Below are 27,709 nucleotides of genomic sequence, written 5' to 3'. Positions count from 1 at the left end.
CAACTGGCAAGAAATCATGTAGCAGTCTCGAGCTGAACATGCGTGCCTTGAGTCCTACCTTAAGATCTCTGAAACAACCTTGTTACTATGGGAAAGACATAGGATGGTGTGCTTCCTGGATTGCTTCCACTACTTCTAAGCAGTCCCTACAGAACGAAACGGGAGTCCCTCTACTCCTGCTCAGCAGAGAATGAAAAGGAGCAGCTTTGGTTGCCGTTTTGACTATGTTCTGGAGGACAGTGAGAAGAGAGCTTGACTGGTGTCACAAAATATGTATGAAAAGGTTACTTCTTTACTTTCATGCTCCCAGCAGCCCAAGAAAGGTTGAAAAGTGATCTGATATTCTGTTTCATGGTCTCATTCCTTATGTCCAGTGAAAAACAGACTGAGAAAAACAGTCCTTGTGTGTATTGCCTACCTATGATTTCCAAAGAACCATGCACCAGGTGGAAACAAATGGAGCACAGCACGCTTAACCATTTTCCCTCCCTACAATCAGTGTGCCTCCTGTGTTCGGGGCAGTAGGAAGGGAGGCACAAGAGCTGGCTTACATCAGCTCCACATCGCCTGAAGAGATGTAGATGGTTTCCATTTTCTGTGTGCAGAATGCAAAGAAAGGAGAACAAGGCAAATTAATTGCCCTGATACATTGACTGTGGCTGTCCAACATGTTTTAAATGTTTCGACTGTGGTCTAAAACGGTCGGACATCACTGGTGTACATGCAGATACAGACGGTTGCACACTTACAAAAGGATTTTTTAATGTCAGCCAAACTGAAAAGGAGGAAGCATGAGGAAAACATATGTAAGTAATGAGGTGAGAACACCAGTCTCAGCTTTCTGAATTCCCATGTAAGTACAGTGAAATTTCACAAAGAAAGCATTCCTGATTAGGTTTTTTTTTTTTTTTTTTTTTTTAGTTTCAAGGACTCTGCAGCACAGCAATATCTGTGTATTTAACTAATGTGACAAGTTTTAGTGTGTCCTAATCAAACCTAATCACCCCTACTTTCTACTAGGTACTACACTGATCAATGGAAAAGCTTTCTAGGCAAGAACTTGGAAAATGATAAAAGCATTTGCCATCGTTATTTTCTGCTTTTGACAATGATCTATGTCTGTACAGCTCATCAGTCATCTCTTGTAAAAACAGCGTGGCACTTTGATCAAACAGCCAACAATAGCTTCCCGCGTAAGGTAAAATGTTATGAGAGGCCATCAGATAGAAATCACATTTTCTCTGAACAATAGGAACCCAGAAATGATGTGCTTGATTTACTTGCAAATAAAATCATGTGAAAGGTGATACCTTCACACAGGTTAAAAAGACAGTGATCCTTTTATTCACCTTTCTGCATGTTAAACAAACTTCACTGTCATGTTGCAACTGAGATGGAGTGTCTACACAGTGATAAAGAGGCACATTCCAGCTCTACGAAACATAACTGCCACTGTTGAAAAATTACCTGCATTAAACCTTACACTTATCCCACAAATTTTAAGAGCAAGATGTGGGAGTTTGATTTTGATTACAGGCTTCTATCTGTGTGGTAGGCAAAGGTCTTTAACCTACGCGTTCTGAATGTACTAGGTACATAGTTTCATCAATGTCATGCCTCATTGGGTCAATGTAGGATTTTATCTAAAACCTGAGGCTTTTCAGTTTACACTGTATATGCAAACACAACCTTTTACTGGTGCTCTCTGCCTTTTGTTTCATTGAGAGGATCTATGGTATTTATAGAAAAGGGGGCTGGAGGCATCTTAAACTTATTTTACTCACTTAGATTCCTATTGAGTCGAGGTCTTCAAGTGAGAAATCTTGTTTATTTGAAGACTGATGTGTGCCAGAGCCAGTGGAGCTGAACACTTTTTAGAGTTAGAAAAATTGCCACTCTTCTTTTTCTACTTTTCTACTTCCTTTTCCCCAAACCTCTACTGATTGCAACAACATTCATTTTTAAGAGGGCTGACACAGATTCCCCTGCTTCTGAACATAAATTGAAGTAAAACATATTATCCCAATTTATTTTTGCGGTCTGTAAATGACTGATTATTTTTGTAGAAAAGGTAATACTGAGGTAATACTGATGTAGATAATCTTCTCTTGATTTTTTTTTGACGCGTGTCAAGATTCACACAGGTATTTAGGCACTTAACTTCCATTTGTCTCAAAGAAAGAGATGCATTTGGATTCTGTGCCCAAGTTCACATAGCAAGATGTGTCTGGAGTTCATACTAACAGGAGAAATTGATCTCCCAAGTAACAGAGAGTTTTAACCAGTTAAGTTGTGATGCTGTGTAGATGGTGGTCATCATTACTAATTGAAATAAACATTGGAAGAAAAAAGAAAGAATCTCATCCAATTAAAACACTAACAGCTGATACCTGGTAGGAAGTTGGGAACTTCCTACTCTGATGTAGACAAGGATTACACCATCTTTCTGACACGTATATGACGTATAAACTGAATTTTTTTCTCAGAACTTTCTATTAACTTCTGATTTTGCAAAGCTTACAGTGAAATAGACGAGTATACAATGCTACGTTTCCAGGAGTGATGGCCACTTGGTATTCCGCTGCAGTTTCAGTCTGATGTGGTGTTTGCCATGACTTAATTCTCAGTTCTGACATAAGTGCCATGAAGTACCTGCATAGTCCCATTGCAAAAGCAGTTCAAAGGGTAAAGGAAAATGCACAGGTAAAGTTTCAACAGAAGCCGGAATTTGAAACAAGCGGAGAAGTTGCCTGTAGCCTACCGTGACAGTTGTAATGGGGAGGGGGGTGTCTCAGCTCAGAAAAGCTTTTTTAATTGATTAGCAGTCACTTTTTTTGTGATTTAATCAAGAAAAAGAAAAATACTCATGAATCATATTGTCTAAAGGTATGCTATCGCACAGCTGCCAAGAATGGTGGTCTCACCCCTCATGGCTTCCAGGCCTATTGCTGCTTTGGAGTTATCATGGTGCTCAACTCCTCCTGCAGACAGCAGACTCATGGAGCTAAACTAGAAATTTAAACATGCAAAATCATGAATAATCTCCTGCTTGATTACCTGCTCAACTTTCTAAATCAGCTCAGTGTGAGGTCAGATTAATGCCAGTGTTGGTGCAAAGTAGAGGGGGTAGGAACAGGACTGGTTGTTGTTAGGCTTGCCTAGCTGAGAAAAATACCTGAAAAACTCAGTATAGCGAAGTTTTTCCTTTCCTTCTTTTCCAAAGAAATGTACCAGCAACATGGTATTAACACCAGAGCTTTCCAGTTCTGCTCCCTATAAAACAAAAAACTCTATGATTAATTATTACGCATTGTACAATTATTAATATCTATTCACCACAAATCTGGAAATATTGATTTTAACTAGAATTTCACAAGAGATACTTGCAATTTCATTACTGTTCCCAAAGCTATCACACAAGATCTCAGAGCTGAATCTCAGAGCTGAGTAATTCTTTCACATCAACTGGTAACAGTATTATATGTTCTGCTTCTAAATATTTTGTATGAAAGATGAATACAATTTACAACCACCTTCAGTTGTAAAATAATAATTTTATTATTAGAACTGAGAAGGTTGCTAGCTAAATCTTTAAAAACCTTTACGCTTAGGTGAATAGAACCTTTAAATAAAGTTATCTTCATAAAAAAGTTTTTAGTCAGATATTTCTAATCTGATACAGCCATTTAAAAACATTCATGATAGTCTAAGAAACAAAACTAGAAAAATACAAACATTCAAAGTGCTCTATTATAATATGGTCTTACAAGGCTTCTTGCCAATTTTCAATGTTTGTGACTTTTCTATATATTTTTAAAATCTGATTAAGAGATTTCTGCAGAAAAAGGATGCACATTATTTCAACTCAACAGCATCTTTAACAAGCCTAAAACCACACATAATGCTGGATTTCTTTTCTATTCTTCTTTCAGCACTAGCGTACTGGCATTTCTTTGAACACAACAAAACACTAAGCAACATGAAGAGAGATTTTTTTTTTGTAAGTCCGGAGGGATTTCAACAAACTATTCTTATGACATCTAAATAGCCTCTGTGTCTTTTATCTGGTTGAAGAGGTAAGATGAAAGACAAGAGTCTATTCATAAGATTTAATACTAATGGTTATTTAGCTTTCAGCATCATCAATAACAAGTCCCATTAGTCCACTGTGTGTTTCATGCTTACTGCATATGTGACACAGTTATTTTATAGTTAAAGAAGTAACATTCCTCATTTCTACTGCAAGCTGCAATTCACTAAATGCCAGTGATACGAGTTATGTATGAGTGAACCTAGAAAAAAACTTTTCAAGCCATATGCAAACTGTACTTATTGAACTTTATCATTTAACTGCAGGCAAAGAATATTTAAATACCCACAAGATCCATCCTTCTAAAGTTTAAACACTTCAGATTACTGTGAAGACTGATGCATAAACATTGGTATATGCTTTTTTAAAAGTCAAAAGTCAAACATTCATCTATGCTTATTTGAAATTCAAACCCAAACTATTTATGTCAGAATGCAAAGTTTTTTAAGAAGAAACAGAGAAGAATCCAGATTTCTCACTGCAGTGAGATTCTAATCTGCTTTTTGTGTTTTTTGCTTACATGTTTAAAAGACACTTGAAAAATGCAATAAATAAATTTGCTGATGTAATTTAAAAAACTGAACTCATGATTACACAATTTAAGGCTTCCAATTTAATTAATCCATATTAAAATCAGTGTTGTATTGAAAACAAACTGAAAAACGAGGCTTAAAATAACTTTTTAAAAACTAAGTCTGCGACAGAAAAGCTTTTTTTCTTCTATTCATGTCTCTCTAGTGCTAGAAGACGACATACAAAAAATACCTATCTCATCTTATCTAAGATGACAAAGCCTACCTCTGGATTTATAACAAATATGCACCTACTTGTTGGCTACCCTCTTTATCAGTTAAAATTCCAAAGTGGAATTGGCAGATGTCCAAACACTATGCTAGTGAGAGTTAAATGTATTTTAAAACTACAAAACAGTACATTTCTTTAAAACAGAATATGCAATAGTGGACAACAGCGACTACAGCTTAAGGGTAAAATTTCAAAAAATTGCTTTTCCTAGAGTTAATGCTATTAAATTAAAGTACATGTTAGTACATAATTCCTTTTTGTCCACAGAATCATTAGGAGCTTTTGCTGCTGAACTGTATAAATTAGTACTGACATGACAAATCTTTGTTAGAAGATAATGAGAGCTCTATTAATATTTCCAACACCTCACCCTCCTGAGCTTAGGTAAAAGAATAACTTACGTTTGGAATGTCTCTCTTGGCCATGAGAATGAAATGGTAACCTAATCCTGGAGCTGTAAAAAGGACCAGACTGGTAGCTTTGAGTCACAGAGCTACTATCTAAATTGAGTGAAAGTTTGTATTCTGGTGTATCTAGTGGCTTCAGCCTGGGGGAGGGTGCAGCACAGCACCCTTTTGGGCTGTGTGCTTTGCAGAAAGCTGAGGCACAGAGTGGAGAAGGGATGGTGATGTTCTGAGTCTCATCTTGATACAAACACAGGATGGGGCGGGGACACGTATCTCAACTGGGGAGCTCAGACATGTTCCTGGGACTGTTGGTTCACACAAAGAATCCCAAGCTTTGATGGCCAAGCTCTGATGCCACACAAGTCTATACGAACTAATGAACATGTGTGTACATATTACAAACATAAGCTTATGTTCCTAGAGTAATGTTAACACCTCGTACACTTTTCAAAAGCACCATGAACTGCTGAATTATGCAATTATTCCTTTTTAAGCAAGATCAGATAACACAACATTTATTTCCTTATTACATTACACAGACTGTTAACATAGAAGCCTGATGCTGCAAACACTGAGTCACAGGCACAGACCTACCTAATCCTGTAGCTCCCCACTGAGCTTTTGACATTTAGGACCTGATACTGCAGCAAGTAGCAACAAGTGCCACTGAGAAGAAACTTATCACACAGCGAGACAGGATTTTTGGAATAATGTACCTAACAGATTTTCAAAACTCATCTGAAATGTTAATAGACTTACTGTCTCTAGATTCTTACCACCTTTCATTGCAGAATTTGCCTGAGGCATGACTGGAAAGCATTCATCATGATTAAAATCTGTAATACGTTCCCTGTTCTCTTACTTGATTCCTGGGAGATGGTATTTGCTGTGCAATGTCTTGTTTCAATAGAAATTAAAAATAACACATATTTTGGATTGAAATTTTTTTTTTATTAAGATAGAAGAAGAATGAATAGATGAAGCAGAGGAGCAGAAAAGAGAGAAGGGTCAAAGAGAACAATATCTTAGTTTCTGTCTGCTAGTGATGTCCCAAATCTTTCCAAAGGTAAGACTAAATCTTTGCAAATTTTTCTGAGTCCACTTCTCTGAAATGCTCTTTATTTTTCAGCTACTAGGTCAGCCAATTCATCATGCCAGGCTCCTATCCCTGGAGGTAATGTAGACTTCAATCTAAGCAGCCTAGCCTCAAACACTGCTCAAGAGCATCAACCTTTCTGTAATTCTGGAAGTCTCCAAGATGTTGGGATATATCCTACAACTCAGTTCTGGGAAGAAGGTTTAAAAGATGTATCCATTTATGAAATTAATCCTGCCAGGTACAGCTAGTCGAAAGAACTGTGAACAGGCAAGCTAGTGAGACCAGGAGATCTAGATCTCCAAAAGCAGTCTCTTTTGGCAAAGCCCAGACAGCCTCAAATGGATGCCAGAATGAACAATATATCATTTTATGATGAATCAGCTTTAATCATGTAAATCCATACTAAAGTTTTTCATGTTTTGCAAGGCACTTTCTTACGAGGTACGATTCAAGAATACATTGGGTCTGATACAGAGAGAGTAAACTGTGCACATTTTTTTTCTACAGAGGGTATAACAGACAATATCTGAGAAGAAATCCGATGGAGCGTTTTCTAAGCAATGAACAGCTTATATCCAGCATTCAACAACATCCAGCATTCCCGTTACCTGGGGATTAGTTGTTTTTTTAACAACAACTAATGCCATGGCATTGCTATGCTGTACTGTTAGTGCCTTTAGCAAGGAAGAAGATGCAACTTCATGGGCGTCCGCAGCTTTCAGTGAGTCATCCATGGTTCTGCATCAGTTCACGAGGAGGTACCAAGTAGGCTAAAGCTAACCTGGGAGCAGACATTGTAGGAGATACTTTGTGAAAAAAATAGGAACAGGTTGAAACTAGTCTTGTTGCCAGCAGGTTTAGAGGGACCAAATCCTGCTGCGTCAAGCAGTCAGGGAATGGCACTGTTGCACTGTGAAGGCTGGGGCTGCCTGACCGGTGCACTGCTGGCAGCTGGGAAAAGCAGCTTCTATACACAGTTGGGGACAGCCCCTCACAAGAATTCAGGCCCTGCCTCCCTGTCACGCCATACTTTAAAAATATTAATTTCTGTAAGAGGAAGAGAATCCGTAATGAGGGCCCCCCTCAGGAGGTATGATGTTCAGTGAAGCACGCTCTTTTGATTAACGTGGACTTGGCCTCAAAGGCAGAGCACACCCATTCTCAACATGTGTAAACCTCCTTGCTCTCGGCGCTAAAACCGACTCCTGATGGACTGTGTCCAATTCCTGAACCCCGCTGTCCGAACGCGTCCCCAGGTAGTCCACGTTCAGGCTGCCATCCCAAGTTTCAGTTATCACAAAAAGCCAAGTGAGCATGCTTACGTGCACCATTTCCCGTTCATTCCAATTAATTTTACAAGCAAATGCACTAGGTAGGCTTCAGAGATTATGACCAGATTCTTATGTTTTGAATCAAGGACTAGAGCTGTTAGTGCAAAGCCAAATCGTGTGTTTTCCCTGGCCTGTCAGGAGCCCACACTGCTATCTGGCTTCTCTAGCTATATAATTTAAAGCGCTTCAGACTAGGTTAAGTAGCAGAGATTAAAGGGGTAGCCTTGCCTCACACACCTGCGCAATGGAAAGCAATGCTACGGTGATGACAACAGGCTTCCAGATTAATTTCTTGTGGGAGGAACTTTTGCTATCCAAGCCAAATTCAACGTACTAGCAAAACAGGTACCTAGAAAGATGTCAAAAAGCATGTTTCTTTGTCTCTCTTGAGGTTATAATGTCATCAGATCATGTGGAAAAATAAAACAATTTCCTTGTCCGTGAGGTAAACAATGACCCAGCAGCTTTTTTAATAGCTTAATATTTTGATGCCGTACAGCTTGGTTCTTTATGGGGTTTACCTGCTGGGAAAGCTTCTTTTAAAGCATGCAGGAACATTGCAATACTCCTTGGTTTAAAGTAACTAAAAGCTTTTCAACAGAATTCAGTGTTAATCTGCTGATACAAAACATACACATTTATGTTGGAGAAGACAGGTCAAGAAAAAAATGTGCATTCCATATGAACTGAAAGGTGACAAGATTAATGGCACACTCTTTTGGGAGGGATATTAATTTTAGTCTTGGACCAGATTCTGGCAAAATTCAATATGCTGCATAGATATGCTGTTACAGAGTATTACTGCACTAGAAGAGCATAGCCGTCAACCACCATCTTTCTCCATTCAGTTTAGGCAGTCTTTAGTTATTCTGGGCCCAGGGCTTTACAGACTTTGAAGCTATGGGCAGAAAACTTTAAATTAATTAGAAATTCTAGGGAGCAGATGGGCAGGTTACGATGGCCCGCACAGTCTCTGTGGCTGAGGAGATGCATCACAATGCTGCAATGTCTGAAGGTCCAAGTATAAAACCTTGTGCTGACCAGCTAAGTGGTGATAAATGTGTGAATGAATAATGAAGAAAGAAAAGTAGACAGGTTAAAACAACTGATACACAATCAACAGGAAAATATCCATGGGTGGATCTAAAAGTATACTGCTTCTAGTCAGACTGAATTTTAGCTCAAAAGTTTTCTCTTTAAAAGAGATTAAGTTTTCTCTTTAAAAGAGATTAATAGCTGTGTTCCCAAGTACTAGTTAAATGTTTTAAAAAAACCCATGTAAATGAGATACTTTGTATGAAAATGTGTTCATTATGGAATCCAGAAGCATATGTTTAATCATTTGGAAATGAGACAATGCACATATTATTTCGCAGTGTGAATTCCATTTTAAGAACAAATATAGAACATTCTGTATTGTCATTCCTTTCCTAACAATAGCTAAAATTAACTTTTAAGTTTAGCCATTACACAAAGCATATTAAATTAGAGTTATTGAAACTACTTGATAATGCACTAATCTAAATTGAAGGGCCCAAGAGCAAAGTCCCTGGTCTAGATGACTGGGCTGTACAGTAGATATCTGCAACCATTAGCATTGTTTTCACTACCAGAACGCTAATGCACGTATCACTATTAGAGTATCCTTTAAGGAACTGAGGGCATTAATACAAAAGCAACTAGTGCTGTTCAGTGGGCGACACCTTTTCCAAAATACACCAAACTCCTCTAGCTCGTGCACTTTCCTATAACACTCTACATCACTTCCAGGCAAGGAGCCTGCTTCTCCTCTTCCGCGAAGCATGGTCAAATGCTCAGCTCGATGTCTCACGTGAAGCAGAACAGTTGTGCTAGGAAGCCAGGTGCAGCATTTCCTTTGGCCTATGGGAAGATGGGTAAGGTGAGACAGTCACTGCCTCTGTTGACTTCTGCACCATTTTCTCCAGTCTAATTAGAAAGAACCAGGTTGGCAGTCTTGTAAGTCTGCCAGCATCTCTCCTTCACTGTGTGCATGCATGCTTGTGCTATGAGTAAATCAGATTGCCTGCTCTGCAAAAGTCAGGAAGGAACTTCCCAAAAGACTGGGTCGGTTAAGGCTGGGCAGATTTTTTGGCTTTTCTCCCAGCATCGATTATAATATTAGAAAAAGAAAATCCCTCAACTGAAATATATTTATCTGGATAACAAAGTCCACTGCAATTCCATTCAAGGACTAAGTGGTGGAATTTTGAATTTTAGACGTGTAAGTCAAAGTCTCAGTAAAAGAGGCAGAGATACTAGCACCCTGGGAGCACAGCAAACGAACTGCTTTTTCTTTTCCTAATACAGTGTATCTCAATGAGTATTAAAGTGGTATCTCCATACAATAAATGAATGACTGGGACCTCTGTCTACACACTGGACAGGGAACATACCTGGATATACCTGGTGGTTAAATAAAATTGCAGACTACCATTTATACCTTATTTTCATAAGTCAGTGACATTTTCCATCTGATATCAGAGACTGGGATTACTCTGAAAAACCAGCAAACACTTATGCAAACTGTGAAAGTGTTGTGGAAATAAAGAACTATCCCGAACACCAAACTTCCTTTGCAGTATCTCAGCTTTCAAAGAACATAGTCAATTTAAAAACCATATTTTTATGCTTTATCTGCTTTGCTTGAAAGTAATACTATGACTGCTATAATTATTAAAAATAAGGGGTAAAAACATATGCACTGACTACATTGTATAGTCAGATTCACTGCTTATAATCAACTTCTTTTGTGAGAGACAGAGACAGGAAGAAAATAAAAATTAGAAGAAAAGTGATAATTTGGACTTTGCCAAGTAGAAATACAGAGACCAAAGAATTTCAAGATAGCTGAAACTCCCCCCGAAGCTATTTAATTCTTCTTTTGAACAGACTACAATTCCATTTATAATCTGCTAAGAAACTGTATTAAATAATATTTTCTGGTAACAATAACTTCAGATTTTTCTCAGTGGAGAATTCCGAAGACAAAATTTGAAGCAAGACAAAAAACAAAATAGAGACATTCAGGCTCAGGTATTTAATTAGCTCCCAATAAGCTTATGTGTTTATAACTAAATCTGTCCAACTGTATCAAAGTTTCTCTGGAAATTTTATACTTTAGCTGTGCATTCATGCAGAATAAAGATCCTTTTTCTTTCACTGTCATGGCAGTTAAGTCTCAATTGAAATTGGTTTTGAGGAGCAGACAACCTTATTAATCCTAGCTATTTTAATCTGGTGACTGATGAAAAGATTCAAGAAAGGAGATGGTTGTTAGTGAGTCAAACAATTTTTAACTGAACTCTGGATGCATATTGAGGGAGCAATCAGAAGACAGTTTTTGTTTATGCCTAGTAAATATTAAATGTGTTAGCAATACTGCCACTTCCATTTTTTCCCCAGGCAGGTGAAAAAGTAAAGAATATGAGCTGGACCAACTCTTTGTAGAAAGTGCTGATGCATGATAGGTTTATAAAGCAGAGCCCTGTATAAATTTCTTACTGAATGCTTCCAACATGAGCAGTAGCTGCCCCATGCCTGATTACCCGTTTTCAGTTTACAACTGAAAGCAAGTTTGTGGTGAGAAAAATATCCTTCAGCTACGCTATCCAATTTAAGCATACAACAAAAGTAGTGCTGCTGATGCAAGCAGCACCTTACAGTAATAGCTGGAGATAACCCATCTGTACTGTCCCCCTCCTTCACCCCGGTTCATCAGCTTCTTCTGAGGTGTTTTCAGTATGCTCAGGACTTCCCCCTCTCTGTTTTCAGTCTCATTCAATCTCATCCATGCTACAGAATATCTTGTCTCTGTGCTAACTAGAGACTGAAGAAGAGATGGCAGCTAGTAAAGACTCCACTTGGGGAAGAAGGTAGGTTACACTGGCAGGATTCAGGGGAAAACAGCCAGAAGAGAGCAGGAATTTACCTGCTCCTTTCATTGATGAGCTGTATTTGCCATTTGCTAATGGTCTGCAATCCAGTGAAACTTCTAACCCAGTTGGAAGATCATACTCTGAGGTTGTTTCTTCTTCTGGTCTGCATCTAAGCCATTTCTTTCTGGAATTGGACCTAACTAAAGTAATCCTTGCCTTTGTCACCTCAATGACAGCAATTACATTTCAAACCAACTCAGAATAAGCTGATATTACTGCAACAGCACCACTTGGGTAAGTTTAAGGTATCAATTTCTATTTGGAAAGCCATCTTTTCTCATATGGTGATACAGAATATTTTCTGAGTTTTTCTTAAATAGAAGAGAGTTACTTTGAAACAGAAGCTTACAGAAACTAAATAATGGTGTGATCACACAGTAATAAAATACATTAACTGCATACATTTCATCAGGAGATTCAGAGATGACAAACATTTTTCTTTCCCAGTTAGAAAGTAGTTGACAAATCATGCACTTTCATTTAATTAAAGCACTAATACTAATCCTTATATACTTATCTAAAAACTCTGAAAAAAATAACAAAGTTCAAAGGAAATACGACAATGCTTTTGTAAAGAAAAATGTATCTCTATTTCATACCCGAAATACTGTTTCGTCTCCAGCTATTTTCAAATCATCTTCCTTCCCAATGATTCTCTGTAGCTGTATTTGTTAAAACATGAAAAAAACACAGGAAAATTACAAATTTGGTCTTACAAGAGTCTCCTTTTTCAGAAACTTGCAGTAATTTAGCTTTTTCTTAATTATAAAGTCATTACATTTCTGCAAGGTTCTCTAGTCATGACAAAATATTTGCAAACTTAAGGATATTTTGCTATTCAGACACACTTTTTCCCAATGTCTTATCTACTGTGGTTAATATAGCCAAGTAAAGCATATGAATCTACCTCTTGCAACCCAGCACCTACTCTATTTTTAGAGGAGATTTTCTTGCACTAGAAGCTTAGCATTCACTCCATGAGATTTTGAAACTCAGGGGTATAAAATCAAGGGTCGTTCAGGAAATAAAAATTATCCTGTGATTTTCATGCTGTCCTCCTAGACAGCTTTACATAGTTTTGCTACAGATGTGATCTTCTAGACATGAAAAACATACCTGTTCAAATGAGGCACTATACAACTAACAACAAAGAATAGTTTAATTAAATAAGCAAACGTATTTTCAGAACTGGCATTAAGCAGAATGTGGCTTGAGTTTCCTCTCCACCCCACAAATAAATGAGTCTTGAATGTGTTAGCTGAGAAGACTTTTAGAAGTACTGAAATGACTCACATTTAAAAACATAACTTCCACTGCCCCAAGTAGAGTTTTAAGGTAATATAGAAAGTGCATTAATTTGCAGCACCTCAAGAATATCTCAGCTGCAACGTTTCTTTGACTGTATTTTAGCTTGGGAGGTCAACACTGCCACAAGAACGAGTGATTTAACATAGCACAAGGTATACCTACCTTTCACAGACATTTGCATGAATCCTCAAAAGGACAGCACAAATGAAAGAATAAGGGACTTATTACATTTCAGGTATAGATATAGACTTACACTGAGCACTCTGGATTTGGAGACTTTAGGAAAGATGCTTTTAAAGCTCAGGGTTTTCGAAGCTGCTGGTTTGCTTCTCAAACACTTCTGAGTGATTCCTCACCCTGCCCATTAAAACTGGGAAAAAAATCCATGACCAAATTTGCATAGACATTATTTTGTGGGGTTTTCAAATATCTTCTTAAGGCTTTATTTTTTTCCTTTTTTTATGGTTACGTGGTTCAGAGAAGCAATATGGGCTTGTAAGTATTGAGTAGGAAAAAACTGCTAACTGTTCCTGTTGCCAAAGGTCTTCCCTTGGCCTTCAAATTTTGACTAATTCACCTGTTCTGTTTTTTTTTTTTTATAAACTCAGTTTTTGAGTTCCTCAGGATAGTTACTTTCTATGATTATTTTTAAATGGCATGCCTTGATGGTATTTATCAAAATAAATACTGTAACAAGACAATTAAACCAGTTCTTCCAAGTTTCTCCAAATTCCTTCTATTTTTCATCACTTACAGAACAATTGACTAGTACAGTAAAAGCATTATGAATTTCTTCATGGCAAAATAGCAATATAGAGCTCTGGATAAAAACACAACTGCTCGTCCATATTTTTACTGAAAAATTAAATTTTTTCTTACCTGAAAAATCCATCTTTTGTTCACACACAAGAAATATAACTGCAAATACTTTCCAAACAAGAGAAAATGAGATTTTTTTCTTTTGGATTTTATTTTTGAATGACTCTTAAAAAATCTGCAGAGACTACTAAAGAACACAGAGATACATATATATAATTTTTTTTCACAAGTGTTCTGGAAGATTTAGTTTATTGTTTTCTTACACTGTATGTAAATCCTTACAGTGCTTGAAACCATTTCCAGTAGTTTGTAGATTTTTTCCAGCACAGTGCAGCAACTACTCATAGAGGGAGAAGAATTCTGCCCTCAGAAAATGGACTCTAATACTCATCTGCTCCATGTAACATTTATCTGTATTTAATATTTATATCTATTCATCACTGGAAGATACTAATGGCTAATTCAAAGATAATGAGACCTATTATGCACAACTGATGTCTCTTTACTAAAGACATACTAAGAAGTAATCTTTTCTGAAGGAGACAAGAACTGGCAGAAAGGCTATGACAGTCCTAAAAAAAAAAAAAAAAAGGTTATTTTGCATCTTGCTGTTGTTCAAGAGAAGTTAGTGCTTGTGGATATTCTAGGACTTCAGAAGTGTTCTGTACCAAACCACCACGGCTGCTGACAGTGTTGGGTGCTGGTTCATTCAGCCCTAGATGAACCTCTACAAGTTTTTTGTGTATCTGCTGTCCAGGACAAGTGTATAAAGACAGTCTATTTAGGAAGTTTAAACCACATAGCTCTTGCATGTGCCATCAGAGTCACCCTACCTCCATTCCCAGTAGCTTTGAACTGTCATTAATTTTACTTAGAAATCTTTCATCAGGACAGCGTTAGGGAAATTCCTCACTTGCTGGGGATTTTGGCATCTTTGGTAGCCTTATTCTTGATGGGAGGTCTCAGGTTAATGTGCATGGGTTATTACGTGCGTGTCTGGAAACCCCCCTCACCAAGTCAAATGTGAATATCTTGGAAGTGCAGAGTTCACAGAAGTATCTCACTGTCCTCGCAAAGGTGCAGATAATACGGTTCTGAGAAACAATTCTTTGCACTCTGGCAGGGGCTGATTATAGGATGGTAACTAACATCTGTGAACATGCCACTTCTACCACGTCTTCTTCACCCTGGAGTTGCAGGGCAAAGCAACAAATCCTTGCGGATGTCCACCTCAAAATACAGACTGCTGTGATTCTGGGCCCTAATACTGAAATGTCTTTTGTATTGTGAGTGTTTACCACTGAAACATGGATGAAGCAGAAATTAAAAATAGACTGGCTTGAATACAAAGAAGTAGGGAGGAGAGAGAACAAGAGTCTGTCCCTGGGAAGGGACAGACTTTTAACTCCTACTGGAAAGGAGGAAAATGTGCACAGAAATGGAAACGCTATGGAGGACAAGATAAATTCTCTCCTTCAAAACATGGAATTGCATTCAAGATCTCCTTTCCTGAACATTCATTTATGTTAGTGAAGAGCACTAAATCTACTGGGAAATCCTGCATCTCGCACTCCTTCAGTGTCTGATCCGTACAGGTCTGAACAGCCTGTCTCCATCACGTGCTGCAGGCACTCAGGACTTGGGTTGTAGAGTCTGCTTGTCACCCTTCTCCCTCTCCTGAATGATTCACGTGACACATCTTGTGCCTGTTTATTCAGTAACACGTGAGAGTTGAGATATATACAATTCAAAGAATGATGGACATTTTGCAAACAAAAAGGCAAAGTTCTTACCTCAAAGAATTTACAGTCTAGATCAACAGACAATGTAGATGTACATAGATGTCTAATCAGTAGAGGTGACAAAGCAAGAGAATGAAGTAGCACTGAAATTTCTTTTCCCATCACATCCTGCCTTACAGTAACTGCCTCCTAATGACTGCTTCTTCGCAGCTCTTTTCCACTGCCCTTTCCTTACATATGTTTCCTGGTATTATTGTCAAATATAGTGTGGAAATAACTAATAGAATAGTTCAGACATATTTTTCTGAGATGCCAACTGGGACAAGACAAGTGATAAATTAGCCACACAGCTGACTGTTTTATTAGATATACAGAAGCTTTCTATGATGCATACAGAACTAGAGTATACAGAGATTAATGCACACACATTCTTCCAGATTCTTACATTCTAAAAGTTTTATTTTTAAACTAACCTATAAAAATCAAGTTTTGCTTTGAAATAGTCACCGCTTATAAATGTTAAGTAAACAGTCATGTGAGAAAACTCATCTTTTGACTAGCTTGCATCCTTGTGGGACTTCTTTGAATTTAATAATTCTTGTGAGTTGACACTGCAATTTATATGGGTTTATTTTACCACTCTATATTAATTTACCAATACAGCCCATAAAGGAAATGCAAAGTAACAATTTAACTAGAATAATTTTCATTTAATTTGATTGCCTCTACAGGAATCAAGTTATTTGTAATGATTTGTATAATGTTTTCACCTCTACTTTTGATGACTTTCTGTTGTTCATACTGGCTGATTCAATTAGAATTACCTGAAATGGGTAATGGATATTAAATATATGACATACTGTACATCTCCCAAAGAGCGTTGTGCTGTATTTCTGCAAGAATCTCCTTATTTGCTTAACTGACACAGTACCTATTTAAAGGAAGCACTGCTAACATGGCATTTTGGTGCAGAGGCACTACAGGCTGAATACGTTCACTTGTGTTCATGGACTTACTTTCCCCTGTAACATACTGTTTTGTAGATGAACAATACAGCCATAACAGACATATTTTGGTGATCAGGGAACTGCTACTCTGATAACAATTCACTAGCATTGTACAAGGTTTAGTAGGTTAAAAATAAAGGCTTTAGTTAGAATTTGATTTCTTTTTAATCAGCAGAATAATTAACATTTTAACAGAGGAAATTCTTCAAGCTTAAAAGATTTTGCGTAGCAACAAATGAGTGCAGGGTATCTGCAGGCTCAGTTAGAGGCTTCTGGGAACACTGTCTTGGGAAATGGTCTAATTTCAAGTATTATTTTCAAATAGTACTACTAAGTCGAAAAGTATTTAAAAATATTTTAAAATATATTTAAGTACGACTCATCAATTGTAATCTTGCTAAGGGACAATTCACTGAAAAAATGGCTATCAGTGCAAAATACATGCTATTGTATCATTAATTCAGAGTTTAAGGCTAAGTACACATAAATAAATTTTTGGTAATTTCTCTATCAACAGATGCATCTTTATGAGTTTTAGATTCTATGGTTCTCTAGAGTTGTTGCATTAATGACTATCTTTAACTTTATCCTAGTGACAGAAAAGAATTTGCATTGTAGTAGCCACTTCAACTTCCTATAAAATTCACCTCCAATACAAATGAAGGATCTGAATTAAGCTGAGGGAGTCTATTAAAAACTATGTTTGTTAATTTTACATTCGACTTTTGACAAGAAGTATTTAGTTAACAGTCTCCTGTAAATACTTAAAAGTTGAATAAGCTATATAATTAAGCCTATTCTTCTTTGAAACATCAGAGCAAGATTTTCTTTGTTTTTTAAGCATCTGCCTTTCTCCTCCAAGTTTTATACAAAATATGGGAAAAACTGCTGTTACTCTTCAAAGCGTGAATTGGTAAAAAACCTGTGCAACAGCAAACAAAATTAATAAAAACCAAGAGAGGATGGTGAATTAAAAAAAAAAATTAAAAACATTTAGAAAATAAAAGACTTTTCCAGATGATTATTTAAATTAGCTCATGGGATTAAGAGATGCATACCAACTCCTACCTTCCAAGTAACAGATTTTTAGATACAAGTCAAAGGTAACATTTATAAAAGTGGATTCAAATATAAGAAGTACTTCTATAGCAATGCTTTGGTATGTGCCACTTTCACATAAAGTATTTTAGTAAGTATGTGATCATAGATTGGACTGAAAAATAGACTTGAAGATTTTAATGAATCTTCATTTAGCAAATATAACCCATGGAACTATTTAAATGCTTTAAAATTAATATGCACATAAATCCACATACCTTAAAGAATTCTTTCTTTTCAACTTGTTCATTGCCATCTGTATCCAACATTTTAAAGGCAATCTGAAATCCAGTCTGGGGTTCTGCAATAAATTGCGAAAGAACTTTATTGTACACACACACACACACACACATGTACTTAAACATTTAATGCAAAAGGAATATTGCCTATGGTTCAGTTCTCCATTGTTATGCATGTCCATGATATTTCCAGTAAGCCATATGTACCTCCTCCAATATAAGCAAACTTTTAAAACACCTTTTTACTACCATTTCAAGGGATAATTAATGCAATGGCAAAGCAGGAAATGCCAGCAGTGCCTAAGTACAGCCACGAATGTCCCTCTGATCCCAATGACTGTGAAAATGTTGTATGTCTTAATGTCCTGGTCTTAGATATTCTCTACAGATGTCTCCATCATCCCATGTGTCACTTCTGAAGTCTAGTTCTGCCTTGTTTATTAGAGCTCTTTTTCAGGTGGGAAGACTGGAAAGTGCCTTGAGAAGCCAATAATTATTCCCAAACTGCGTGAAAGAGCTAGTGTACTCGTCAGGTACTTCTTGCATGTATTACTGTAGGCCAGTACTTGCAGTCTTCCCTAGTCTTCCCTTAGCAAACAGACTGATCTTGTAATCGCGGCCAGCTCTCTCGGCTCCTGCTCCTGCTGTGTTAGCCCCAGGCCTTTTTTTTCCTTCTCTTCTCCTCCCTCCCTAAACAATGTACTCAAATGTACTGAGAAGTAATAAACCACTCTTTCTGGTCTTTTTGGACAAAAGCATGTTTTGTATGACTCCCATCAAGCTGATTTTTTCAGGAATTTTATACAATTTTACCCTGCATTTCCTTGACCGAGTGGATGTTTCTTTTCAACACAAAAAATGTAATGAGTTCTGAGTCTTGCAGGCGCTATAAAACCACAGTCTGTTTTGAGCTCCTTCCCACAATTTCCTGATCTTACTTTGCTTACAGGAGGTGGCCTTGCTCATTAGCAAGCCCACACAGGAGCAGCATGCCACTGAAATGTAGTTACAGTTCACTGCAGTAGCAAGCACTTATGCCAGTAATTTCTGGAGCAGGTGAATTAATTCCACAACCCAGTCAAGTCAGGCATTAATATGAAAGCCACGGATTTATCGTCTCTAGAATACATTCATGTTTCCAAGAACAATGTTGTACTCACGAGGGCAGTGAAGCAGTATCTCTAAAAAACCCTAATGTCTTTAGAGTTTTTCTTTTGGAAATATATTCTTCCAGCTCCAGCCTGTGAAGTTTTAAGTCTTACTTTTTTTTTAGAGAATCTTTCTGCAAAGGGAACAAGTTAAAGAAGTATCCTGTTCTTTTTAAGTGATAACAAGATGGTTAAAGAAAGTACTATTTTTACGTTTTAGAAATAACTACATCTTCAGCAGCCAACTAACGTTCTCTGTGGAGCAACCCTGTGATGCAGGGATATTTTATAAATACTGTTGCAATCTGCATAGCAGGGCCCTTCCCCAGCAACTGGGTTGTAATAATCAAAACTGGCTTCCTTTCCATGGAGATGCCACACGCTAGATCTGTGTTACTAGTACAAGAGCAATAAGAGCCTACCCTATAACATATTTAGAGAATAAAAGTAATTGACATATTTAATAGTAATTCATACCATCTGTGTTGCAATTTTCAGATAAGAGAGCTGTTACTGAAAATATAGGACCTAAAGCTGCCTATACTGTTCAGAGATGACATACTTATCTGATATGATGTAACCCCAAAGGTATGTGTTCGTAAAATAAGCATAGTTCAAAGACTACCTCAGATATATTTGTATTTAATTAGAATCAGGCAAAATTCCAAAATCTGAACAGAAGAGCTTCATCCTAGCTGTGAGTGCAGGTTAGACTTAGGTGCTTCCCCTGCAACCATTCCTATGTTGACCAAGCTGTCAACTTGTGTGACTGGCTAATTGAAATGAAGCTTTGAGTCAAGGTGATAATTTCAGTTCCTGGGCTCCTTCACCAGAAGCTCCATTAACCAATTGCTGGAAATGAAATTCAGTACAGCACTGGAAGAAAAAAGGTAACCATGACACAAGGCACACAGAAAAGAGAAAAGGGGATCAAAGGGGGCAAAATAAAGCCATTGTCTGCTGCAAAATTACATTTTCAAGGCCAGTGTTGTTATAGATGGTGCTTTTGTACGACAAGCAGCATGGTCTGGTCAGCAGTGTCCTGGAACCAGGACTCTGGAAACCTGGTGACTCTTTTCCTGTTTCCCTATTGCTCTGTTGGTGACTTAGAAGTCATTTAAATATTAATGGCTGCTTTAAGAAATTTCACATTAATTCTCACTAGCGAGAGGGACAGGTTGTGTAACTGGGGGCTGACTGACATGGGATGCTTGTTAGGCAAAGATAGAGGAACTAACACTTGCTGACATTTGCTTTCAAACTGATCGGTATGATAACACTCTGTGTAACCAAAGCAGCGACCTTAGCACTGCATTTTATCCTGCATCAAAAGGTGCCTTTGTTTTTGCAGTTCAATACATTCCTATATAAATTCTGTAAAAAATAGTGTTACTTGATTGTCTGAAGAAGTGGAACAACTTGCTCTGATACTGCTTCAATTTTCTAATTGTTTCAGCCAATAAATCAGCATGCATTTACTTTCAACTGCCACAGATTTTTAAAGAAATAGAATCTTTGGCACCTATTTCTGCAACTTTAATTAAGGTATTCTTCTGAAGTTATAACATGGTTGTGCTTTTTTAAAAAAAAAAATCCCTCTTCTTTGAGTTGCAACAAGTATTTTTAAATCAGCTTTCTAACCGGGCTAGACTCTTACGTTATTTCTGGTTTTAAAAAGCACTTGAACACATGGTATAACTCATGTTCAAGTTGTGTGTAGCACTGGACAGTCACTACTGGTGAAACAGTACATTTGCATGGTAAATAGGTTATTTATATATACTAAGTAATATTGTGTACTAGTTGAAGTTCCTAGTAGGAACTGATGCAGTTCTGCTGAGAAATGACGTAAGCTGTAAAAGGCCTACCTAAACTGCGCGAGAGGTGTGTATGTACTGACAGCCGTTGTCTGTGAAGACTGGACTCTCGAGTACAACGCTACTTGTTCTTACTATAGCGTGACAGAGTGGATTTCTAGAGCAAGGAAAATTTGTCAATTTGTTTAAGCTCTTGCCATGGACCTCGCAGCCACGGAAGTGATGAGGCTCAAGCATCTACAGTCCATTGGGATAAGAACGATTGCTTCCTTCTCACCTTTCCCCATCCACTGATACTATGAGATCTAGTATGCCTGGTTTTGTCCCTTGCTTAAAATGTTAGACCTGTGTAAATCAGTCAAACAAGAGTGCATGTAGACTATTACATGGACATGCATGTGGACTACTACACTACTAGTCTATGGGTCTCACTGCATAATGCTCACTGCACACATCTTATCTCAAATCTCGGTATTTTCCAGCATCACCTACGCTTCATGAGAACAGCACAGGGAAGTGGCAAGCGTGGCACAGAGTACATATGGGTGAGGAAAGCCAGAAATCCAAGATCACTTCCATGCACAGTTAAAAAATGACTGCTGCTTGCAGATACAGCAAGTACCAAACAAAAAAGTTTTTTAAAAAAGTGTCTGATAGGGAAACAGGAAGGAGGCAAAGGAGGGGGCAGAAATACATGCAAAATACTTGGAGGAAATAAAGTCAAAAGGAACAGAGGGGGAAAAAAAAAGAATTAAAAAGTCGAACAAAAAGACACTGCAGAAGTCTGCTGTTTATGTATATCATCCATTGCAAATGTGAACACATGAGTAATAGGCAACAACCTTTCAGACACCACAACAGCTTTTTACACCACTGCATGAGCTATAATGTTAATGTCTCATTGTTCAAAATGACTAAAACTACTATCCAGAAATCAAATTATTTATCTTCCCCCACTGTTCTTCTTCCCCTTATTATGTGGTCCTGTAACCAATGTCTCCCCTCTCTCAAAGTCTCTTGAAAGACTTCACTGATGCCATGGTGCAGGGACTATCATGATTTTTGAAGTACTGCTATGGACCAGTGATGATGCTATGGAAGTAAGTTGCAATCTATTAAAGCTATATCCATTTATATTAATGCTTTATCACTCTATATACAATAGTTCTTTATGTTTTACTATAATGTAGAAATTTAGAAGTTAAAAACCATCAGAATAAGTTCCCGGAAAGCTGTTAGTAGCTGAGTATTTACGCATATGTATTTTAAATATATAATACTTACTCGTGAGGATTGTCAGCAAAAATAGGTACTCTGCATAAGATATCAACCCTGAAATAAAAGAATTAAAAAATGACTTGCAAAAAGAAAATAGACTTATAGCAAGACTTGAAAGATCGAATCTTATAAATATAAAAAATGTAGTTTAACATTGTATTAAATAGGTTATTAAAGTAAGCCACATTATTATTTAATAAAGTTTTTACTTCTGTTTTTAGTGCTCTGAAGGTAAAATTCCCTATCCAGAGATTCATCAATGTTCATGTCTCATCAAGAAAGTAAGGTTTATTTGGTATTAATAAAAGGCCTACACTAAATCTTTGGATTCTCACTGAAAACATTCAATGTTTATATAAAAGGCAAATAAATTAAATGTGCTTTGTCACATTTAGTACCTGGGAGGAGAACTACTCTAATGTTACCCTGAAGGATCAAAGTCCTCCATCCTTTGGCAGGCTCGCGAAGGCGGAGAATAGCTTCCCTCTAATTCTCAAGGGGAACATGGCAACATGCAAAGCTGCCAAGCTGCTAGATTGTGCTGATAGTACTGCTGGGCCGAGTGCCAAGAGGAGGCTTCTATTTTTTTTTTAAATAGGAACATGTCCTTTCTACAAGGTGAAAGTATTTTCCCCCCTTTTGAAGGAAAATTCCAGTGTTTTCCTTTGAAATACCGCCTTAAGTGAAAAGCCTGAACAAACACAAAGACGTGATAGCGTCAAAATAGAGCGAACGAGCTAAAGATAGAGAGCGCATAACAAGAGTGGTTAAACAACAGAATCTGAACCATCTGCCCTGCAATAATGTTTGGAGAAAAAATATAAAGGGCTTTTTTATAAATCACTTTTCAAAATAACTGAGCTACTTTTAACTTGTGAGCTAAACATTGTATAATGCTGAAGCTGCTTAAAACAATGAAGTTCAAACCTGCCTATCTGTGCAAAGATAAACTATTTTTTATAATTTATATTTAGTTAATTGATAGATAAGGAATCCACTTAAGCTTCAGTGATAAACAATTAACTTCTGATAAATTACTATGGAGAGCCAACAGCATTTGTATTTGACCTCAGATAGTGACTTAACACTTTAAGTACCAGAGTTTAGAAACATTAAATTGCTGAATATAAGAGCCTGAAAATCCAAGAACAAGTCTTAACTAAAGACAGTTCTAATGCTGATCCTGTTGCCAACTCACTCTGGTTCCATATCTCAGTTTTCCTCTCTATCAAAATAGGGCTATCCACCCTATTATCCAGCATGCATCATGTGTAAATCAGCACAGTACTACAGTCATACAATACATTGTGGAAATAAAAAATACTTTCATCTCAAAGATTTAGTTTTGCGTACAAGTTTTAGGGTTACTGCCATTGTAAGAATGTAAATTATTATTTGCATTGCTGTAAAACTTGGAATCGTGTTCCCAGACAAAGTGTCCAGGATTTCTACAAATTCGAAACCAAACAAACAGAGAAAGAACTCCTACCCCTTTTTTTTTAGCTTATACACCTAAGTATAAGACAAGATAAAAAAATGGATAGAAACAAACAGGGGAGGAAAAGAAATCAAGCAAACAGTGTGATGGGCAATGACCAAGATTCCTACTCCCTAATTTTGTTTTGTGTGTGTCACAACAAAAGAATGTTTAAAGGAAGAATATAAAGAAAGACAAGGAGGTAGCTTCTCAACTCTGTATAGAAAACATCTCCCAGCTGTGGACTGCAATGGTATCAGCACAAAGATCCCTGCCTGAGAATTTAACCAGCAAGTGATGAAGGCCAGCATCACTGGCCAGGCAGAAGTGGGAGTCTGCCTCTCAGCTGTCTGGAGATGTGCTGCACAGGGATAGCCTAGGGAAGACGTGGAAGGTGAAGACAAACAGCTTATGCTAGATAAAACAGAACAAGGAGTGCCCAGTGCTGGGATGCAAAAGAAGAGACGACACACTCAAAGGAGTCATGTAACAAAAACATCTTTATCAAAGCATTTGAAAGGATATTAACATGACAGATTGTGTTTGTTAAAGTCACAGAAAAAAAAAAAGTTGTAATAATTGAGATTCAAAATGCTGAGCACCTGGAGAGTTTTAGCTATATAGGTAGACAGGGAACATTGTACCTTATAAAATTTTGCAGAAAGAATCTGCAAAATTTATATGGAGATGGTAGGATGTAAAGAAAAGACCAATTTCAAGACAATACCCTGCTTATTGGCTCAAGGGAGAAGCACGATGGCTCTATTCCCTCGAATTGCAGAGGGCTGGAAAGAAATGCCTTGCAAGAAATGGCAGGGGCAAGACACAGACTCTGTTTTCATCATCTTATCATAAGCTGATTGAAAAGTCACTATAGTGAAATAGGTAAAAAGGTAAATATAATAAAAATATGTAAAAAAAGTTCTTAATTGTATTTTAAAATCTGTCTCAGTGCCTTAAAGCAAATCCACAGCCTGTCCGACGTTTTCTGGCAGACTGATTATACTAAAATAATTTGAGATAAGATTTTTTTTTAACTTGTGGACTCACTTCCATAAAAATTCTTCTTTTAATTTTATTGTCCCTTTACTACCTGTAGTGAATGGCCAATTTACCTTATCCATAATGTAAATTAAATATTTTGGTAATTTTCTTTTTATTCTGCAGTAACCATTACAAAGTTACCCAAATTCAAAGATGTAATGCAACACATTAAAAAATAAAAAAGAAAAACAAACCATAGAAAATTATATTCATGATCAAGCAAATTTTAAAAGATAAAAGCTTCACATGCTGTTGAATGACTCAGCATACATGCAGCCAAGTATCTGCAGTTAGCATGGGCAAAATACTGTCATTTTCTAACACTAAATGAGCCTTCCCTATCCCTCCCTGGAAATCTCTACCCTTGAACTTTACAGCAAATGCTGACAGTACAATATTCTTATTGCTGAATAAATCCTAAGCATACCCACAAAACATGACATGAATTTTAAAACTGCCCACTAGAAGGCAGAATTCCCTAGCATTACATTTTACAAACTGGACTGATGACAGTTTTCCCTCTACTTGATATTTAAATAACAATTTGAAGGTAGTTAAAATAATCTCAGCTAAGTGGAACAGGTGTAGATTCATTATTCTGGTACTTGTAAAAGGAGTATTTAATACATAAATATTTACATTTTTAAAATGTAATAATAATGCATCTCAAAGCAAAAGCATCAAAGTCACTAAAGAGGCATCATGACCAAAAACTAAAAACTGTGTGCTGTGGAGCCATATGGATGACTCCACTGAATGTTTATACATCATCTCAAACTCCTGCCTGACCTTTGAGGGACAGAGTATACGGACCCACAGTCCTAAGCAAGGGGAGATCAATGCCTTGTCCAGAATGCAAAAGATGTCAGGCTGAGCATATCACCACTCCACTTTCTGCCAAGCAGTCAGCTGGGAGAGGTGCAGTAAAAGGAGGCTGTGCTGATTTGCTCCGATTTCACTTTCTGTTTGTGGATTCCCAGTTTTCCCAAGCAGAGTGCTTTGGAGATTTGCAGTGTCAACCACTAGAAAAAGAAAGGCTCTAAAAAAGCAGGGATAGAGAAAGAATGTCGAAGAATTAAAGACTGGGAATCCTTTAAACCCAAACCTGAGAAAGCACATGATGATTAGTAATTTGAAAAGGCAGGGAATGACTATTCAATACAAAATCCAGACTTCCCTAGGATAGGAAAAAACTGTTCAACTTGTTCAGAGATGTTTCAGGGCTGCTGGGGTATGCTGGGGCTTGCAGGAGTGGACTGAAAAGCAAGGCACCCAGCTGAAGACCCCTCCATGTCTGCACAAGGATGCAAGAAATGAGCTGCGCGCAGAAGGAGCCATGAGGCCAAAGGGCAGGCGAAATGCTGCAGGCTGAGATCGAGAGTTGCTCTCTCGCACAAGCTGCCAGCCATGCCCAGGGATTTGCTGCGCGTGGAGAAAGCGTGGCTCATGCCTGCCAAGGAACTGCAGCACTGCAAAAGTAGCTTTATTTTCCAGAAATGTCCACGGGATAAGGAATTCAGGCTGAACTCTACGATACAGAAAGTTTGTGAATAGATGCTGTTGGTCTTCCTCATTAGTTTGGGGATTTCAGTCTTTGTTACTGGTGAAATGGTTAATTACTCATCTATTTGGTTTCCTTGATCCTCTTGTTTGTTTTCTCCCTTCAATTAATTTATGCTAACAAGGTGTTTATTTGGTGTTCTTTAATTCCCTGTTGTTATACAAACAATATCCCAGCTCTCAGAGTTTTCTCTTTATGTAGCCCGATATAAGGTGGAAATGCTGGGTGAAAAGAAACCAAAGCACATTGATGCTGTGAAGGGCCACCGAGCTCCTGAAGAGGGAGAAATAAGTTCATCTGCTCTTGGAATCAGGGATGCCACTTTACATAACTAGATATAAATTTTATTTTTATTCTTAGTTTCCATGCATTTAAGTTATATAGTGAAACAGCAGCTTATTAACAAGAAGTCTTAAAAGTCCGTTTTGTGCCAGAGTCATCCCTTTAGCCCCCTTCTCTTCTCCAAGTAGGCTTTCTGATTTTTTTCATGTCTCCTCCTGCACCTCAGAAGGCTTTCAATTCCCAGCCCTGCCACTTTACTGTCTCTTGCATAACTAAGAGATTTGCCAAGGCGGCAGCTACTGGCTAGATGGAAATGAAGTCAAATCCATGAAACCCTCTTTAAAAATACACTGAATTCATACCATATAATGAAATAAAAAGCAAGATGTATTTTTAAGTTATCAAAAGTGCTCATTACCTTTATCACCAAGCTCTCTAAAAAAGGTCGGTCCTGGTTTAGCTTTGGCAACACACAGCAGTGCAGCATCTACCTCCTTCAAAGACACAAACAAGAGAATATAAAGCCAGATTTGAAAGAGACGTCTATTTAGTTGAGTAACAGAAAGAATGCAAGTTCTTTTGAAGAAGGAAAGGAACATTTTGCTTACCTTTTTTGTCAGTTTCTTGGCTGAGGCTTTACCTATAATAAAAAAAATCATCATCATTCAATAACAAACTGACTTTAAACTTTGATCAGGTTCTGTGGCATTTCTTCAGATTTTTATGGGAAAATGCTAAGTAATATGAAACAGAGTATTTTGCAACAGGCAGTTTGTTTCTAATTCCCACAACGATTAAGGAAGGACAACATTTAAAAATAATATGAGCAGTCTGTTCAAATGTTCTTCCAACCTAGATCAAACCACAGACCACTTTAGTATCTATGACTGACTTACTACTGTGATTTTGCATACTGTGAGCTACAAATGTAGTACAGATTCCAAAGCAAAATTATACAGAATTGTAAGAAACAACTGTAGTATTTACAAAGGGATTTGCATGCACACATAATAATCCTTCAAGTGCAGGCTGAGTATGCAAAAGCTAAGAAATATGAAAAAAGAGAAAAAACAGTGAAAATGTTGATGTTTCTAATAAGCAGAAGTAAATTGAACAACTCTGCCTCCTGAAAGAGCATCAGATGAAACCATGCAAACTCCTAAGTGTTTATTTTAAGTAAGTTTGCAGACGACACCAAGTTG

At 37.4% G+C, this 27,709-nt stretch overlaps 1 protein-coding gene across 1 annotated transcript in view; it reads right to left on the bottom strand.

The window, feature by feature from the left end:
• MICU2 (mitochondrial calcium uptake 2) overlaps positions 1–27,147 on the bottom strand; it is a gene marked incomplete at its 5' end in the record, with an annotated part of 39,703 nt that extends 12,556 nt beyond the window's left edge. Inside the window, 6 exons of the mRNA XM_009587784.1 lie at positions 3,176–3,273; positions 12,287–12,349; positions 17,880–17,962; positions 22,150–22,197; positions 26,926–27,001; positions 27,116–27,147. Of these exons, the coding sequence (XP_009586079.1) occupies positions 3,176–3,273; positions 12,287–12,349; positions 17,880–17,962; positions 22,150–22,197; positions 26,926–27,001; positions 27,116–27,147 (400 nt within the window). The remainder of the gene's footprint in view (positions 1–3,175; positions 3,274–12,286; positions 12,350–17,879; positions 17,963–22,149; positions 22,198–26,925; positions 27,002–27,115) is intronic.
• Positions 27,148–27,709: the final 562 nt, after the last annotated feature.

Source organism: Fulmarus glacialis, unplaced genomic scaffold, assembly GCF_000690835.1.
Source record: "Fulmarus glacialis isolate BGI_N327 unplaced genomic scaffold, ASM69083v1 scaffold4941, whole genome shotgun sequence".
Lineage (NCBI taxonomy): Eukaryota > Metazoa > Chordata > Aves > Procellariiformes > Procellariidae > Fulmarus > Fulmarus glacialis.
This window is presented reverse-complemented; position numbering and strand designations above follow the sequence as displayed.